General features: G+C 32.3%; 1 protein-coding gene across 1 annotated transcript; it reads left to right on the forward strand.

Annotated features, from left to right (window-relative positions):
• The first annotated feature begins 14,595 nt into the window (after nt 1-14,595).
• Nucleotides 14,596-17,208, forward strand: LOC111416291 (uncharacterized). The gene is made up of 2 exons (XM_023048263.2): nt 14,596-14,737; nt 14,799-17,208. The coding sequence occupies exons 1-2, from the start codon at nt 14,681-14,683 to the stop codon at nt 17,136-17,138; spliced, it is 2,397 nt and encodes a 798-aa protein (XP_022904031.2). The 5' UTR covers nt 14,596-14,680; the 3' UTR covers nt 17,139-17,208.
• The last annotated feature ends 548 nt before the right edge of the window (nt 17,209-17,756 follow it).

The following is a 17,756-nucleotide window of genomic DNA, read 5'->3' on the forward strand; positions in this document are numbered from 1 at the left end:
CCGAACGTCAAAATCGATTTATGAAAATATTGCAAAGCTAGGCAACACACATTACTTTACAATCAAAATTTCTTTATAATTTACTAAGGAAAAGAAATAAATTATTTCTTTTGATTAATATTAATGTTAGCTTAATAAAATAAATATTTGTGTATATAATGAAAATATCTAAAAGTACAATTGGCAATATGGGTATGCCACCCAAATAACAATTGATAATTTATTCAAATTTGAAATTAAAAGATATTTGAATAATTTTGTAATAAAAAGAGTTAAGCAAAAACAAATTATGCCAGTATGAATAAAATGAATCGCAATTAATTTACTGCAGAATTTAATAAAACAATATCTGATTATTAACACCTCCAAATTAATTGATGATTATAGTATATTATTCAACAAGCGTATAATGGCGGCTGTTATCCACGAAGATAAAGTTGCAAGTTGTATTGGCGACTGATGAAGCAATATTTATACATAACGGCATAAATAACTGTCATAATACTCATATCTGGGCTGTCGAAAATCCACATGCTGCTCGTCGTAACCATTTTCTGGTCAATGGACAACTTATTGGCCCCTTTGTGTTGTTAAATCGATTGACTGGAAATGGCTATCTCTTTTTGCAAAACAATTTGACAGAACTGTTGGAAGAAGTTCCTTTGAATGTGCGTCGACAAATGTGGTTTCTTCAAGATACCCAACAAACATCTCTACGCAGGGCAAGAAAGGCTCGAAAGAGTCGAGAGGTATGATTACCTGGGTGCGAATGCCAATTGCTCTGTAGACTACTGTTCGGAAATAAAGTTGCGCATTGAGAAAGCCTATGCATCCTTTATGAAAATCAAGAAGCTGCTCTGTAGTCGGATGCTCAAATGTGTATTATGAGCGGAAATTGTAAGCTTTTGAGATGTGGGTCTACCGTAGAATGCTGACAATATCATGGATATTACATATCAAAAACAAAAAAAACCCCATGTATATTAAGACTATTCATCTTAATTTTTCATGTATTATCTACTCTAGAAGTCCGTCAGCGGTTTTTTGAATCAACCTGTATACACGAGCTATTTATTAGTTTAACTTAAAAAAAACTAAAAGACAACAGAAAATATTCAACAATATACAAAAGGTAAATAGAAAGAAATAGAAAATAAAACAGAAACAGATTTAGCTTAAATTTTTTTTGTCAATAAATCACAAACATCTCACTTAAATTATCAAAAAGAATATGTATGAAGAACTTATACATTAAAGAACTTCATTTCACTTCCACTGAAGTTATAAGTGCAAATTTAAATGCTAGTGCTTCACTGAGGTTATTTCTGCGGATCCTTTGCTCAAACATATAGATTTCCTTCAATACAGAAAAAACATGATTTTTTGAAATAACCATAGCCATTTTTTCTTTACTAACTTACCAGCTTCACTGTTTATGCCATTAATTAAGTCCTGAGCTCATATCACTATTTCAACCTGTGTAGAGAGCAGAAGCCCAGTTGTTTCCAATATTTTTATTGATGCGCTAAGGAAGCCATAAAGTAATGCAATGAAAATCAAGTCTGATTTTATTGTATTATCATTTAGTAAGTCATTTGAAATTTTGATTGACGCAGCGTCCTCTTCATCTAATGCATCAAACACATTCCCAATTATTTCGAAGTTAGTGACATAGTAGTTTGCCGCTTCAATCCATGTTCCGCAACAAGTAGTTACTGGTTGTCGAAAAAGAGCAAAACAAGGCACTTCTTCGTAAAAAATTGCTACTCTTGACGGCGCTTTAAAAATAGTATATTATTATATGAGCATATAATAAGGGCTATTATTCACGAAGGTTAAGTTTATGTCACGAGCGTAGCGAGTGGCATAAATTAACCTTAGTGAATAATAGCTCATTATATGCGAGTAGAATACTATACTTTGTCCACGACTATTGAAATTGATTCCATAAATTTATTTTTTAAATAAATTTTTGAATAAAGGTTAAACGTCAATGTGACACAAATTCAATGTTACTAACTGTAACCAACTTCACAACAATTTGTCAAAATTAAATGTCAGTTTTATAAAACGTCGTTTTCTTTAGAAAAATTAATTAATTTATGCTTAAATCGTACGAAAAAAGGAATTTGTTTAGGTTTTTTTAATGTCAAACATTTAGAAACTCCTAAAAAATTGAATTAAATTGACGTTTTTTGAACTTTTAACGTTTCAAATAATTATTATTAGTCTGATCAAGATGGCTACCCGTGGATAATGATTATTATTCACCGCTATTATTCACTCCGTGAAAAATGACTACCATTTTATTTTAGAAAACTCATTCATAAGGTATATATTATTAGGTAGTCGTGGACAAAAGTATTTTTTAAAGCGCCGTCAAGAGTAGCAATTTTTTACGAAAAAGTGCCTTGTTTTGCTCTTTTTCGACAACCAGTAACTACTTGTTGCGGAACATGGATTGAAGCGGCAAACTACTATGCCACTAACTTCGAAATAATTAGGAATGTGTTTGATGCATTAGATGAAGAGGCCGCTGCGTCAATTAAAATTTTAAATGACTTACTAAATGATAATACAATAAAATCAGATTTGATTTTCATTGCATTACTTTATGGCTTCCTTAGCGTATCAATAAAAATATTGGAAACAACTGGGCTTCCGCTCTCTACACAGCTTGAAATAGTGATATAAGCTCAGGACTTAATTAGTGGCATAAACAGTGAAGCTGGTAAGTTAGTAAAGAAAAAATGGCTATGGTTATTTCAAAAAATCATGTTTTTTTTATATTGAAAGAAATCTATATGTTTGAGTAAAGGATCCGCAGAAATAACCTCAGTGAAGCACTATCATTTAAATTTGCACCTATAACTTCAGTGGAAGTGAAATGAAGTTCTTTAATGTATAAGTTCTTCATATATATTCTTTTTGATAATTTAAGTGAGATGTTAGTGATTTATTGACAAAAAAAATGTAAGCTAAATCTGTTTCTGTTTTATTTTCTATTTTTTTTTCTATTTACCTTTTGTATATTGTTCAATATTTTCTGTTGTCTTTTAGTTTTTTTTAAGTTAAACTAATAAATATCTCGTGTATACAGGATGATTCAAAAAACCGCTGACGGACTTCTAGAGTAGATAATACATGAAAAATTAAGATGAATAGTCTTAACCCTAGAAAGATAACCATATTTTATAGTACGTTAAAGATAACCAATCGACCACGTCGACTCGACGTAGGTTATCTTTCTAGGGTTAATATACATGGGGTCGCAAATGCCTGGTTGGCGAGATATAGCAGATCAAAGTTTCTTTAAAATTACTCCACTTTTTAAAAAATATTGTCTACGCCATTGCTCTCTACGCGTGTAAAGTGATCAATTATCTATCAATTGGTCTCTTACAAAACTTTGATCAAAGCAATAGTTTTTAAGAAAAACACGTTTGTAGAAAATTTGTTAATCCAATCAAAAACTGTTCCTTTAATCAAAGTTTTGTAAGAGACCAATTGATAGATAATTCATCATTTTATACGAAAATACTGCACGTTTAACAAAATTAGCAGTGGAGTTGAAAATATTTTTAAAAAAGGGCTGTTTATTGCAGATAATGTTTAATTTTAAAGAAACTTTGACCCGCTATATCTCGTTAAGGAGGTATTTGTGACCCCATGTATATTAAGACTTTTCATCTTAATTTTTGATGTATTACCTGCCCTAGAAGTCTGTCAGCGGTTTTTTGAATCACCCTGTATAAATAGAAATCATTTTTCATTTACCTCACCTACAGATTTAAAAGATATCCATATTTTAATATTTAATTCCAATTTTTTATAGAGCATATTTTCATAATTAACACTTTGCCGTCCGCACGTTTCGCAAAAATTTATTCGCTCGGCGCCGGCAGAATATTTAGATTACTTATCCGTGCAAAAAGTCAAGTCCCCTCACTATAGAGATCGATATCTTCGCAACCGATCGATGAAAAAAATTGCGACAAAGTTTGTTGTAATCACTGAACATTCCTACGTAACCTATATTAATTTGAAAATTTTCGGATCCGCGGTTTTGTTTTTATCGCAAGTTAAATGAAAAAAGTACCCGATTTTTGAGTGTGCCGGCAACTTTGTCAACTTTGCGATTTTTTTTCTCGAAAACTATTTGACGAAAAAATTTGAAATTTGAACTGGTGGTAAACCGATGTGTTCTTAATGTGGTGCATATCTTATTTTTTCGATATTCCATATAGTTTCGCGGAAAATCGCGGTTTAGTAGGATGCGGTTATTTCGGAAACGACCTGGCGGATTTCAACGCGGTTTTTACCAAAATATGTCAAATCATGTCGGTTGTCGAATTCCGTTATCAGTTTTTCAAAATTAGGGCTCCCTAATTTTTTAAGGGCGATTTAATGGAATTACAAATTAAAGAGAAACAGAAATATGCCATGGGGGTTCCGGCCAATCGGAACAGAGTTGAAGAGATATTGCTGGCGTGTGCTTCGGACGGGCCGTGGAGAATCATATTTAAAATTTTAGATAAAATTATTTTATTTCAAATTCAATAAGTATGTTTCATTTTTGTATATGAGACATGAATAATGCATATAAATTTAAACAAAATAGCGTGGCACTATTTTCTTCAAAACTTTTTATTTTGTTTTTTAACATATATCAAGAATATTAATAATTATTATTATTATTTTATTTTTATTATGTTATATTAATCTTATTGCTAGTTCTCCTGTTTTTCAATCCTGTCTAGCTATTTTCACGAAATTTCGAATAAATGTAAATAAATGTAAAATTTGTATGTTTTATATAATAATAATAATAATAATGTACTTTTATTGAAACCACAAAATAAATACAACAAAACAATAGTAAGAATAACAATAAACAATAAACTAATACGTAAACCACACAACAAATAAATACGTATTTTGGCATATATGTATGTTTCTTGATTTATATTTTCTTTGGTACCTACTTAGTATTTATCTTTTTGATGATATGAAGCAAAACGATCCCCGAGATGTAACGCAACTCCACAAGACTTGCACATTAAATTCGTTGTCCTTCTTTTTTTGTTTTTGGAACAAACACGGCATCTTCTTCGTTTACGAAGTTTAATTTTTCTGGAAATCCTCTATGTTGTCGCATCGTTCCACAGACTCGAATTTTCTTTGTAAGTAAATTCTCCGCAAGTTCTACACAATTGTAGCAATTGTCCATGTATAAGTGATATATTACGTTAAAAACAAAATAAAAAATTTTGAAGAAAATAGTGCCAAGCTATTTTGTTTAAATTTATATGCATTATTCATGTCTTGTATACAAAAATGAAACATACTTATTGAATTTGAAATAAAACAATTTTATCTAAAATTTTAAATATTATTCGCCACGGCCCGTCCGAAGCGCACGCCAGCAACATCTCTTCAACTCTGTTCCGATTGGCCGGAACCCCACCCCTCCCCGCATGGCTTACTTCTGTTTCTCTTTAATTTGTAATTCCATTAAATCATCCTTAACAAAATAGGGGGCCCTGATTTTGAAAAACTGATAACGGAATTCGACAACCGACATGGTTTGACATATTTTGGTAAAAACCGCGTTGAAATCCGCCAAGTCGTTTCCGAAATAACCGCATCCTACTAAACCGCGATTTTCCGCGAAACTATATGGAATATTGAAAAAATAAAATATGCCCCACATTAAGAACACATCGGTTTACCACCAGTTCAAATTTGAAATTTTTTCGTCAAATAGTTTTCAAGAAAAAAAATCGCAAAGTTGACAAAGTTGCCGGCACACTCAAAAATCGGGTACTTTTTTCATTTAACTCGCGATAAAAAGAAAACCGCGGATCCGAACATTTTCAAATTAACATATGTTACGTAGAAATGTTCAGTGATTACAACAAACTTTGTCGCAATTTTTTTCATCGATCGGTTGCGAAGATATCGATCTCTAAAGTGAGGGGCCTTGACTTTTTGCACGGATACTAGATCCATACGTAAGCGGGCGACACCAATGTGGTGACGCCGGCCGTTGAGTGATATTTTTCGCGCGACACCACTGTGGTGTCGCCGGACGGCATAGTGTTAAACAGCTTTTTTTGATTTTTATAGAACATTTTTTTAAGTACTTTAACTACCATTTTTGGAGCATATTTTTCGTTGCCCTAGTGATGAGGTGGATTGATAATAACCCATTTCCGTACACCCTAATTGTTCCGAAACCCACAAACCAGCCTCGGGTTCTTGTTCTTAATGTACCTTCTCGATTTCGGAGGTTCGCTATCATCGTTGCTATTTTAACTTTGGACGCTGCAGCCCTGAATAAGTCAGACGACGTAACATTAAACCATTTTCTCAGGTTTCTAAGCCACGATATTCTTCTCCTTCCAATCGATTTCCTTCCCATAATTTATTCCTGGATTATGATGTGCAGAAACTAGTATTTCGGACCTCTCATAATGTGGCCGAGATATTGCAGTTTTCTTTTTTCACTTCTTGCAGGATCTCGGTCCGTGTCCTTTTGTTTTTGATATGTAATATCCATGATATTGTCAGCATTCTACGGTAGACCCACATCTCGAAAGCTTACAATTTCCGCTCATAATACACATTTGAGCATCGGACTACAGAGCAGCTTCTTGATTTTCATAAAGGATACATAGGCTTTCTCAATGCGTAACTTTATTTCCGAACAGTAGTCTACAGAGCAATTGGCATTCGCACCCAGGTAATCATACCTCTCGACTCTTTCGAGCCTTTCTTGCCCTGCGTAGAGATGTGCGTTGGGTACTCCGGTTTTGGTGACAATCATGTATTTGGTCTTCCTAACATAGAGTAACTAACATAACCGTAATGACGTTATTCAACGTACTCTGTAGGTCTTGCATGTTTTCGGCGAAAGGTACCGTATCGTCCGCATAACGCAAGTTATTCAGTGGAATGCCATGGACTCGTATTCGTCCGGCTTCCTTTATGAGGGTTTTAGTGAAGATTTCGTTCAGTGCGTTCACTGCGTTCGTCAGCTCTGATTGAACACGAACAGGCGCAATTTGGTTTAGGTATAATCTTACTATTATTGGAGGAAGTAGAAGTAAAGATAAAGGAATGTTTGAGCGAACATAACTAGTGGAATATTATTAAGACAACTATGGAAGAGCCAAAAAGGGAGACTTGGTTTGACAACGACTGTGCTAAGAGTATTGCAAGCAGCAATAAAGAACATAAAAATGGAATCGCGGGATCGTTCAAGGTCCCAAGAAGAAATGCGGATAAAATCTGTAGACGAAGGAAACGGGAGTACCAGAACATCCAAATGTTGAATATGAAGGGAAACTTTAAAGCTAATAACATCATGAATTTGTTGGACAGCTAAGACAAGGGTACAAACCACATACGGCTCTATGCAGAGATGAAACATTTGGAAAAATTATTTGGAAACGGATAACAGTTTATGTACCATACCGAAGAGATGGGAGTGCCATGGGAGCTATATACAGAGTGTTTACGGTCTTGTGATTTTATTTTCAAGGGGTGCTTAAACATCTCAAAGAAAGGTTATTAACGTAAAAATGTTTTAACAAAAGTAGCATAATGACAGAGATTGTATTACTGTTAAAAAAATGTTGTAGTCTTTATTTATTTTTTATTTTTAAGCATATTAACTGAAACGGTTTTTTATTTTTTTTTCATGGAATCCACTTTACACTAACTGTTCAAAGTTATCTCCGTGTTGTTTGCCTTGGCTTTCCCTTTCTATTGTCTTCGCAGCTGCCTCAACCTGGTTAAAGATGATCTAAATCAATTATTTCGTTAATGTAATAATAAATAGATAAATAGATGTCAAGGGGATTAGGGTCAGGTGACCGAGGAGACCATGAAACAGGACCACCTCAACCAATCCACTTATTTGTAAACACATTATGTAAATGTTGGCGAACCAAACGATTAAAATGCGGCGGTGTGCCATCTTGAAGAAACCACATTTGTTGACGCACATTCAAAGGAACATCTTCCAACAGGTCTGACAAATTATTTTGCAAAAAGAGATAGCCACTTCCAGTCAATCGATTTGACAACACAAAGGGGCCAATAAGTTGTCCATTGACCAGAAAATGATTACGACGAACAGCATGTGGATTTTCGACAGCCAAGATAATATATGCTCGTATAGATAAAACAAGCAAAAATATGCTTTAACAAATACGGCTCAAAATTCATAGTTTGGTTTGAAAGAAATTTCTGTCTATTATGGTCCATTCTGTTCTCGGATGTATGAAAAAAAATATACGTTTGCATATTTTTGGTTGCCCTGCTCATCACCGACGGAGTTAATTATAAAACTAGGGTACTATTTACTTTAAGAGCAGTTAGGAAATTTTGATAACTCATTTTTTTTATTATGAAATTTATATTATGTTTTACATCTACAGTATTTAAATTGCACAAAATAAATATATCAACGTTTCTAAAATATTTCATCCATTACTAACACACATAATGCTTATTTACTTAACTAATGGAATTTTTTTTATTCAATATAAATACAGCACGCAGTAAAAGATACAATAATATCATGTCTAACATGCGCGTAACAAGTACGGTACTTATATTTTCCATTTTATTTTATCACATAATAACATTTAACCCTCACCAAGAAATAATTACTACAAATCATACTGAAGGTGATCATTATTGCTTCAAGAATTTACAAAAGTATCTAAAAGGTCCAACGCTAGTAATAAATTACGATTACATTTTTGAGTACGATGTTTATACTATAAAAAGAGGAGAAGATATCAGTTACAATTTAAATATTATGAATTATTTTATAAATAAAATAAATAACCCACAAGAATTAGAAATGTTATTGGATAACATTCAAAAAAGCAACAAACATTATTGTAGATCTTTATTTATATTAAGCAAAATTGAAAGAAAGTTGACAAAAGAAGTAATTCAAGTTTTGCTGAAAAGAAATATTTTTAAAATTTTAATCCTTATTTCCGATCAAACCGATTGGATTTACTCAATCAATTATAATAACTTTAATTGCAACTTGAACTTTGAGCTAATCCGTGAAAAATGTGTTGATTTTACGTTTAATTTTAACATTTATGGTTGCGATATAAAAATATCTTGGTTTACAAGACCCATTGCGGCAATCAATTTTAACAAAACTTACAACGAAGGTTTAGTTTTTAGCCTAATTAAAACGCTTGGAAATGTGTACAAATCAAACCTAATTTGGTTAACAGAACCCAATCTTGAATTTGAAAAAGAATACGCCCAAAAAGGAACCGCATTCAAAATATTATCCCACTTCGAATTAAACAAGAGTAATATATTCCTCGGTGGTCTTGCCGTGGCTACTTTTGGAAAGCAAAATTTTTACGATGATTTCGATATGAGTGATGTAGTTGACATCGACAATTTGGTTTTGTTAATACCTAAACCAAAACGTATTCCAACACTTGTAGGTGTAATTCTATTATTTTCCCCATTAACTTGGTCGATAATTTTAATTTCTAACTTAATAATTATTTTTTCGATTTCATTTGTATATAAGCAAACATTTTTTGATCCGAACTCATTTTTTTCAACTATCAAATTAAATTTAAACGTTCCAACTTCAATTAATTCAAAAAGTTTATGGCTATTTTTATCGGTTTCTGTGTATGGTGTAATAATTACCGGATTAATTCAAGCGAGAATTTATAGTACAATTACAAAACCGATCTATTCGAACAGAATACGCATTGTCAGCGATATAATTAATTCCGATTACAACATATTTATGGGAAAAACTTCTGCTAATTATTTAATATCGACGGATCCGACTCTTAAACATCTCCTCAAATACAAAGAGACGTTTAGTTACGTTAACGATACAGACGATTTCGTTCGTAAAAAGGATTTTATTACCGCGTCCTATATGCAATGGTTACTTAAGTATAATAGGAAAACGTTTAACACGATTAATGTCGCTAAAACTCTTAAGCACATCATTATAAAACATTGTCATCCGATGACGAATCAAATAAATAAAGGTGTTAGAAACTTACACGAGAACGGACTGTATCAAAAATGGATCAACGATTTGGAGTTAATGTACCAGTTAGAACGCAAAAATAATGATACTGATGGAGCAAATTATATGGAATCCAACGTGCCACTTGTGTTGACATTGGAAGATTATAAAAGTGCTTTTATTCTTTGGTTTTCAGGTTTATTACTTTCATCAGTGTGTTTCTTACTTGAAAATGTTGTTATAAAATTGCAATTACTTAAAAAGTAGAAGTAAATAAAAAAGTGTTCCTATGAAATAACTTTTGGTATACCTTTGTACAGGCCTCTCAATTCATTTTCTTCTTCTTCTCCTGATCCTTAGGCTTGTTGGCGTCGGATAAATCTTTTTTCTATTCCTCCATCCACCTCTTCCACTCCCTCCGGTTCCTGGCTAATTCCTTTATGTCTGCTAGAGTTTTCCCTCTCTTCTTCCCAACTTCTACTATTCTTTCCTCCCACTTCTTCCTAGGTCTTCCCCTCCTTTTCTTATCCTTGTGTTATGTTCCATTCTAATTATGTTGACGTACCAGTTTAGTTACTTTCTCTCTATTTTGCTGATTATCTCCTTTTGACCTACTACCCCTCTTATTTCTTCATTCCTTATCCTATCCCACTTCGTCTTCCCCATTATTTTCCGTACAAATTTCATTTCCAGTGCTAGATCACAGCAATGGAAAATAATAATATTGCGACTGCCACCGAATTGTACACTTTCAATTTTATCTTTCTATCTTCTTTCTGCTTAGAGTTAATACAGGGTGATTCATTAGCTCTATGACAAACTTTGGCAGATGAAAGGTGATGCGATTCTAAGGAAAAAATGTTATATGAATATGGGTCCGATTCATTTTGGTTAAAGAGTTACAAGTCTTTAAAAATTTTACACAGTTTAATAGGCAAATGAAAATGTAACATAAAAAATAAGTTTAAAAATTACAAAAATTGTTCGAAATGTCCGCCTTCAGCTTGAATGCACGCCTCACATCGACGAAGTAAAGATTTGCAACAATCGCAACAATAATTATGAAACACAAATACAGAGTTGGCCGTGATAACAAAACTGAGTTCTTTATGTCAAACATTTCAATTTACTCTATTCTGTGTGTTTCAAAGTTTATAATTGTCAGAGTTTTGATCGAAAACGAAAATGTATGTATTTACGACTGACGAATATGCAGATACGGGCTTTGTAACGGAAACGCTCGGCAAGCAGCAAGAGAATACCTTCGTAGGTTTCCAAATAGACATCAATCTGCCCATACAGTGTTTAGTGCATCATTTCGCAGACTGAGAGAAACAGGTAACCCCACTCCACTACAATCCGTTCGTCCCCATGATGTGAATGTACAAAATGAAGAACGTGTTATTGATTTAGTACTTGACGATCCTTCAATTAGTATTCGGCGTATAGCGAGTATGTTACAAATATCCCAAAGTTTTGTATGGCGTGTATTGAATCGAGAAATGTTACATCCGTTTCATCGCCAAAATGTTCAAGCATTACATCCTGGAGATACTGAGCAACGCTTAGCATTTTGCCACTGGATTATTCAGCAACATGCTCAAAATAATAACATCATTTCCCAAGTTCTGTGGTCTGATGAAGCGTCTTTCACTAGGGACGGCATAAATAATTATCATAACGAACATGTGTGGTCCTTGCAAAATCCACATGCAATTAGACCAGGAAGATTTCAGCAACGGTTGAGCGTAAACGTTTGGGGTGGCATTTTTAACAATTCTTTGCTACCTGTATGGGTGATAAATGAACGCTTAAATGCAAATATGTACAGAAATTTCTTGGGACATAACCTTTTCGATTTTATCGACGACGTACCAATTAACATCGTTGAAAATATGTGGTATCAGCACGATGGTGCACCACCACATCGAGGAAGAGAAGTCATCGCTTGGTTACATGAACATTTTCCAAACAAATGGATTGGCAATGGAGGTCCAGTAGTCTGGCTACCACGATTCCCAGATCTAAATCCGCTGGATTATTATTCCTGGGGACACATGAAGCAGCTTGTGTACCATGTAGAAATTACTACCCGTCAGCAACTACTGGACAGAATTCAAGATGCAGCTAATAGCATACGGAATGATCCAAATATCATACGTCGTGTGATACAATCTTTACTTCGTCGATGTGAACAATTTTTGTAATTTTTAAACTTATTTTTGTTACATTTTCATTTGCCTATTAAACTGTGTAAAATTTTCAAAGGCTTGTAACTCTTTAACCAAAATGAATCGGACCCATATTCATATAACATTTTTTCCTTAGAATCGCATCACCTTTCATCTGCCAAAGTTTGTCATAGAGCTAATGAATCACCCTGTATATGTTGTTAGTTTCCTTTATTCTTGCATTTTTGTCTAAATCTATCTTTCCATCTTGTGATATTAGATATTATACTGCCCAAGTACTCATATGATGATATTTCTTCTATCTTTTATTTCTTAATAGATATTTCTTTCGGGTTATTTCATATTTCCTTTTTATTTATTATCACAATTTTACATTTAATAAATTAAATTTAACGTTTAATTCTAGGCCAATCTTTTCAATTTCTTCTGTCCATATTTCAATCAACTTCGTTGCCTTTTTATAGTTCTCTGCTGTCAGCACTATGTCGTTAGCATATAAGTTCTTGTTCTTATATTTTTTATCACTCTGTCCATTAATATTATAAATAACTAGGGACTTATGCTATCGCCTTGTTTTATTTCGTTGCTCATTTCTTCGGTTGCCATGTGTGTAGTGTCTTTCCATATCTCATCTTTCTTTCCCTCCTGTTGTTTTGTGTCCAAAACGGACACAAACAATGGTGTGTCCGTTTTCCATCCTTGAACTTTTCTGCATAAAAATCCGCCCGTATGTCCAGAATTTTTTTGTAGTTATCTTTATCTCGTTGTTTTTATCTCGACGGTTTATTTGTTTCCTTTGATCTCCCTTCAGTATTCTTATTTGATTCCAGAATTTCCTGTTATTCGATCCGTATGTTTCACTTAAGTTTGTTCCGAACTCTTCCCAACTTTTCTCTTTCGCCTCCCTTACCATATTCTTAGCTACATCTCTGTTCGTTCTAATTTTTTCGTTGTTTGTTTTTTCTTGGTATTTTTGTTTTTTTTTCCTCCTGCCTTAGTTTATGCTTCAGTCGTAGATAAAATGAACTCTCTCAGCTCTATCCGGGGAAGATGATTCAATAAGGAAACTTTTAACTTTAATTGATGGTATGAATCATTTCTTTACACACAGAAATGAATATAGAATGTTTTTCTTTTAAGTTTACGTACTAACTATTGTATTTTGAAAAAATTAAAATTTAGCTTTCCTTAAAGTTTATGTTCAGTTTTTATGAATTTACCAATGTAGTTAAAATTTAGGCTTCCAGTTTATAAGTCATATTTCAAGCGCTTCTAATAAAACTTAATCAGTTATATATCGTTTAACCTTTTGCATCCAGCTACCTACAAGAAAATTAAGATGGACTCGATCGAGAAGACAGTAAGAAAAATAAAGAATTGGTGAAATCTACACTAATACCAGCAGAACAACAGAAAATTTTGTTTGTACGGGTCCCAGTACGACCAAAACATTATGGATTATCTAAAATCCTTAAACCTGATGCTGTATTGGCAGTACCATAAATCCTCGTACGTACCAGCAGGCGAATCATAATTTTGTCTCAAAAACTAATCATAAAATAAAAAAACACAATTTAAAGCAAATTTATATAATATTTAATATTCTCCAGATCATTTCTTGAAATCTTCAAATTTCTGAGTTATAATTTTGTGACCATAACGTTACATAACCTTAAACATAAATGTTAGGATAATTAAACCTCACGTATCTCAAACACAAATTAAGATTTTTTTAGTATCTAATACTTTGAAAATCATTTCTTGGAATCTTCAAATTTCGGAGTTAAGATTATTTGAACGCAACCTTGCATAATGTTAGGGTAATTAACCTTTAAGTATCTCAAAAACTAATTGACATATCGTTATGAAATAAAAACCAATTTAAAGGAAATTTATATAATTTTTAATACATTCCAGATCATTTCTTGAAATCATCAAATTTCTGAGTTATAATTGTTTGACCATAACGTTGTATAACCTTAAACATAAATGTTAGGATAATTAAACAAAAAATTAAATAATTAATATTAAAATTAATATAAATTGTAAAATTATAATAAATAATAAAGAAAAAAATTAAAGAATTAATTAATGAACTTTATTAACTTAATTAACTTGAACAATTTTTTAGATTGTAAAATTGCTTTGGTTAAATAAGTGAAGGTCAATTGCTCATAAAGCAAGTTTAATAAACACTAAGAAAAAATTAAAACATTGTTTCAATTATGCAAAACAATTCTTTTTGTTTTTATGCCGATAAACGAATAAAGAATTAAACAAAAGTTATTCACCTTTAATATAAAAAGATACGTGATTAATTTAGAAATTGATACAGTGAATGAACCGAAAAATTCAAAATAAACATTTAAATTAAATATAAAAGGTTGAAAATTAGTTTTAATAAATCAGTCTTCTCTAAGATTTTTGACGAACACAACTAAAAATGGTTGCATCACAATTTTTACTTATTTATATAGTTTTGGCGGGAACGATAATAAAGGTAAATTAACTTCTTTTACTAAAAAAAATACTTATTAATTTATGTAATTTAATTATTTTAGATTGAGTCCCAAAAAATTGATTTCAAAAAAATCTTTCACACCCCCAAAAAGAATTACGACGAACTTCAAATATTAGAGCGATCAAGTTTCGAACCGGACGACCATCAACAGGAGAAAACAAAACCCGAAACTGACCAAAAAAATTTAAATCATCACAACCAAGATCACCATCAACATCATTCTCAACCGAAAGCGTACGCAAACGCACAGGTTTTATTAAATTTCGATAACAACAATCACAAAGATGGAGTATTAAAGAATGTTGATGAACCAAAATGTACATGTTGTTCGAAATACTTTCGTCAACAACCAATTTATCAACCATTTTTGTATCCGACGTATTATCCCGGTTATTATAATCCATATCATCATTTTAATAATTATTATCAACCATATCACCAAAGTTTTTGCATGATGCATCCTGAATATGCACTCAGAAAAAGTGATGCAGGTAAAGATTTAATTGGGGAGAGAAGTAATGATGATAAAGAGGTGATTAAGAAGGATGATTTGGAGGAAGTTAAAAGAAACCAAGAAAGTTTTAGTGAATGGCTTGAAAAAATTTTTACAACACCAAAACCGGCAAGTACGAAAAGTTATGTAACTGAAAAGGTTTCTGATACGCCAATTCATATCCCAACTTATTATCCAACTGATAAAACTACTTTGAAACCCACTTATAAGCCTACTTATAAACCGACATATTATCCAACTGAGAAAGTCACTGAAAAATCAACTGAGAAGCTGACAACTCCTGAAATACCAAGTACAACTGAAAAAATAACTCACAAACCAACTTATAAACCGACTTATTATCCAACTGAGAAAACAACTTATAAACCAACTGAAAAGGTAACTTATCCCCCTACTGAAGTGTCAACTCCTGAAACAACATACATAACTGAAAAAGTAACCCACAAACCAACTTATAAACCCACTTATTATCCAACGGAAAAAACGACTCATAAACCAACTGAAAAGGTAACTTATCCTCCTACTGAAGTATCAACTCCTGAAACAACATACACAACGGAAAAAGTAACCCACAAACCAACTTATAAACCTACTTATTATCCAACAGAAACAACTTTAAAACCAACAACCCAAGAACCAACTCATAAGCCAACCCATAAACCAACTCATAAACCAACCCTTAAACCAACTCAGAAACCAACCCATAAACCGACTTCTAAACCAACTCATCCCCCAACTTTCAAACCAACATCAAACCCTTATCATCACCATGATAATCACCACAAATTCTCTCAAGACTACTTACATTGTCCGGATATCGATATTTTCAATTCAAACCCATGCAAAATCCGTAACTTCAAAGATTTTCAAAAACCCATTTGCAAAGAACTTTTAATAATTTTTGAAAAAATGCTTTCATGCCTCTTAAACGGCTGCGAAAAGTGTTCAATTCATTTCACAAATACTGAAAAACTACAAATAGCTGATGCTTTAAATCAAATCGTGCACCATTTAAAAGAGAAAAATTACGAAATCGATCGTGATGATTTAAAATGGGATCGAAGTGGTGTTCTAGAGAACGTACTAACCGTATTTCCATTTAATTTAATTCTGATTAAATCGAAAGAGTGTTGTGATGATCATCGAAAAGAGGTCGTTTTGAAATATATCAAAGAGAATTATAAAGGGACGAAGAAACACGAAGAAATCGAAGAAAAATTGAAGGGAAAAATTGTTGATTTATTTTTGGAAAGTTTTCATTTAAAAAATGATGATAAAAATGGTTATTGTGATTTTGTTGAAGATTATTTGACGAGAAGAATTGATTGTAATAACGATTTAAGTGAGCTTTTTATGAAGTTAATCAAAGAGTTAAAAATGCCGAAAGAAATTTTTGAAATTAACACCAAAAACGATAACGATTTAATCGATTGTTTAATGAGGGGTATTTTTAAATGTCCGAGTTGCGCTCAAAATGATAAAAAGGATTGCTTTAAATTGAACGAGAATGTTTTACGAAAAACCCATCAACTTTTCTTGTGCAATTTCGCGAAAAGATTATGCGAAAGATATCCGGGAGTTGAAGATCTTGAGAACTTGTTGAGTTTTTGTAAAACTGAATGTGGTTGTCAAGAAATCGAAAAGATCGATATTAGAAGTAGTGGTTATGATATTTTAAAAAGTGATGATAAAGATTTATTTGCTTGTCCTGGATGTAACGGTAACGGAAAGTTTCCTGTTGATATGGATGCTTTGATGGATGGAAATGGAATTGGAAATACTATTCAAAAAGAACATGAAAATAATGATGGGAAAGAAATTTGTAAATCATGTACTAAGTACACCAAAGAGTTGAATGATTTTTAAATTTAGTTTTTTCTTTTAATTTGAAGATGTATTCAAAATAATAATAAATACACAAGAATTATTTGCTTTACATATTTTACTCTCTAAACTGGTTCTTAACACCTTAAGGTACACCTCCGGGTTTCAGAGGCTTAAACACCATATTTTCTCAATGTAATAAATAAGTTATTATATTAAAAGTTTTATGCATATAATATAGCTACATTTACGATTAGACAATATTTTAGAAAGTTTCATTCGAAAATTTTTCAGAATTCAGCCAATGGTATCCGGTTTTCGAAAAAGAACTTAGTAGATAAGTATGTATTAGTAGATGTATTTCTTTCTGAGTAATCGTGTCTACCGATTTTAAAAAGAGTTTTGAGAAAAACGTGTTAAATGTTTTAAGTACGAATAAAAGTGTTTGTTCTAATCGAAAGAAATGGAAAAGCCCTCGGCAAATCACTACTTAGTCAATCTTATTTTGAAGAAGTGTGGAAAACTTCAACAAAATCGGTGCAATAGTTCTTGAGTAATCGTGTAAGCCGACTTCAAAAGGGGCGCTTTTAGAAGAAAATTAGGCAAAAGGTAAAAATAAACCGAACAACAAATTTTTTACGTAGAAAAGTAGTGTAAGAA

Source organism: Onthophagus taurus, chromosome 6, assembly GCF_036711975.1.
Source record: "Onthophagus taurus isolate NC chromosome 6, IU_Otau_3.0, whole genome shotgun sequence".
NCBI lineage: Eukaryota > Metazoa > Arthropoda > Insecta > Coleoptera > Scarabaeidae > Onthophagus > Onthophagus taurus.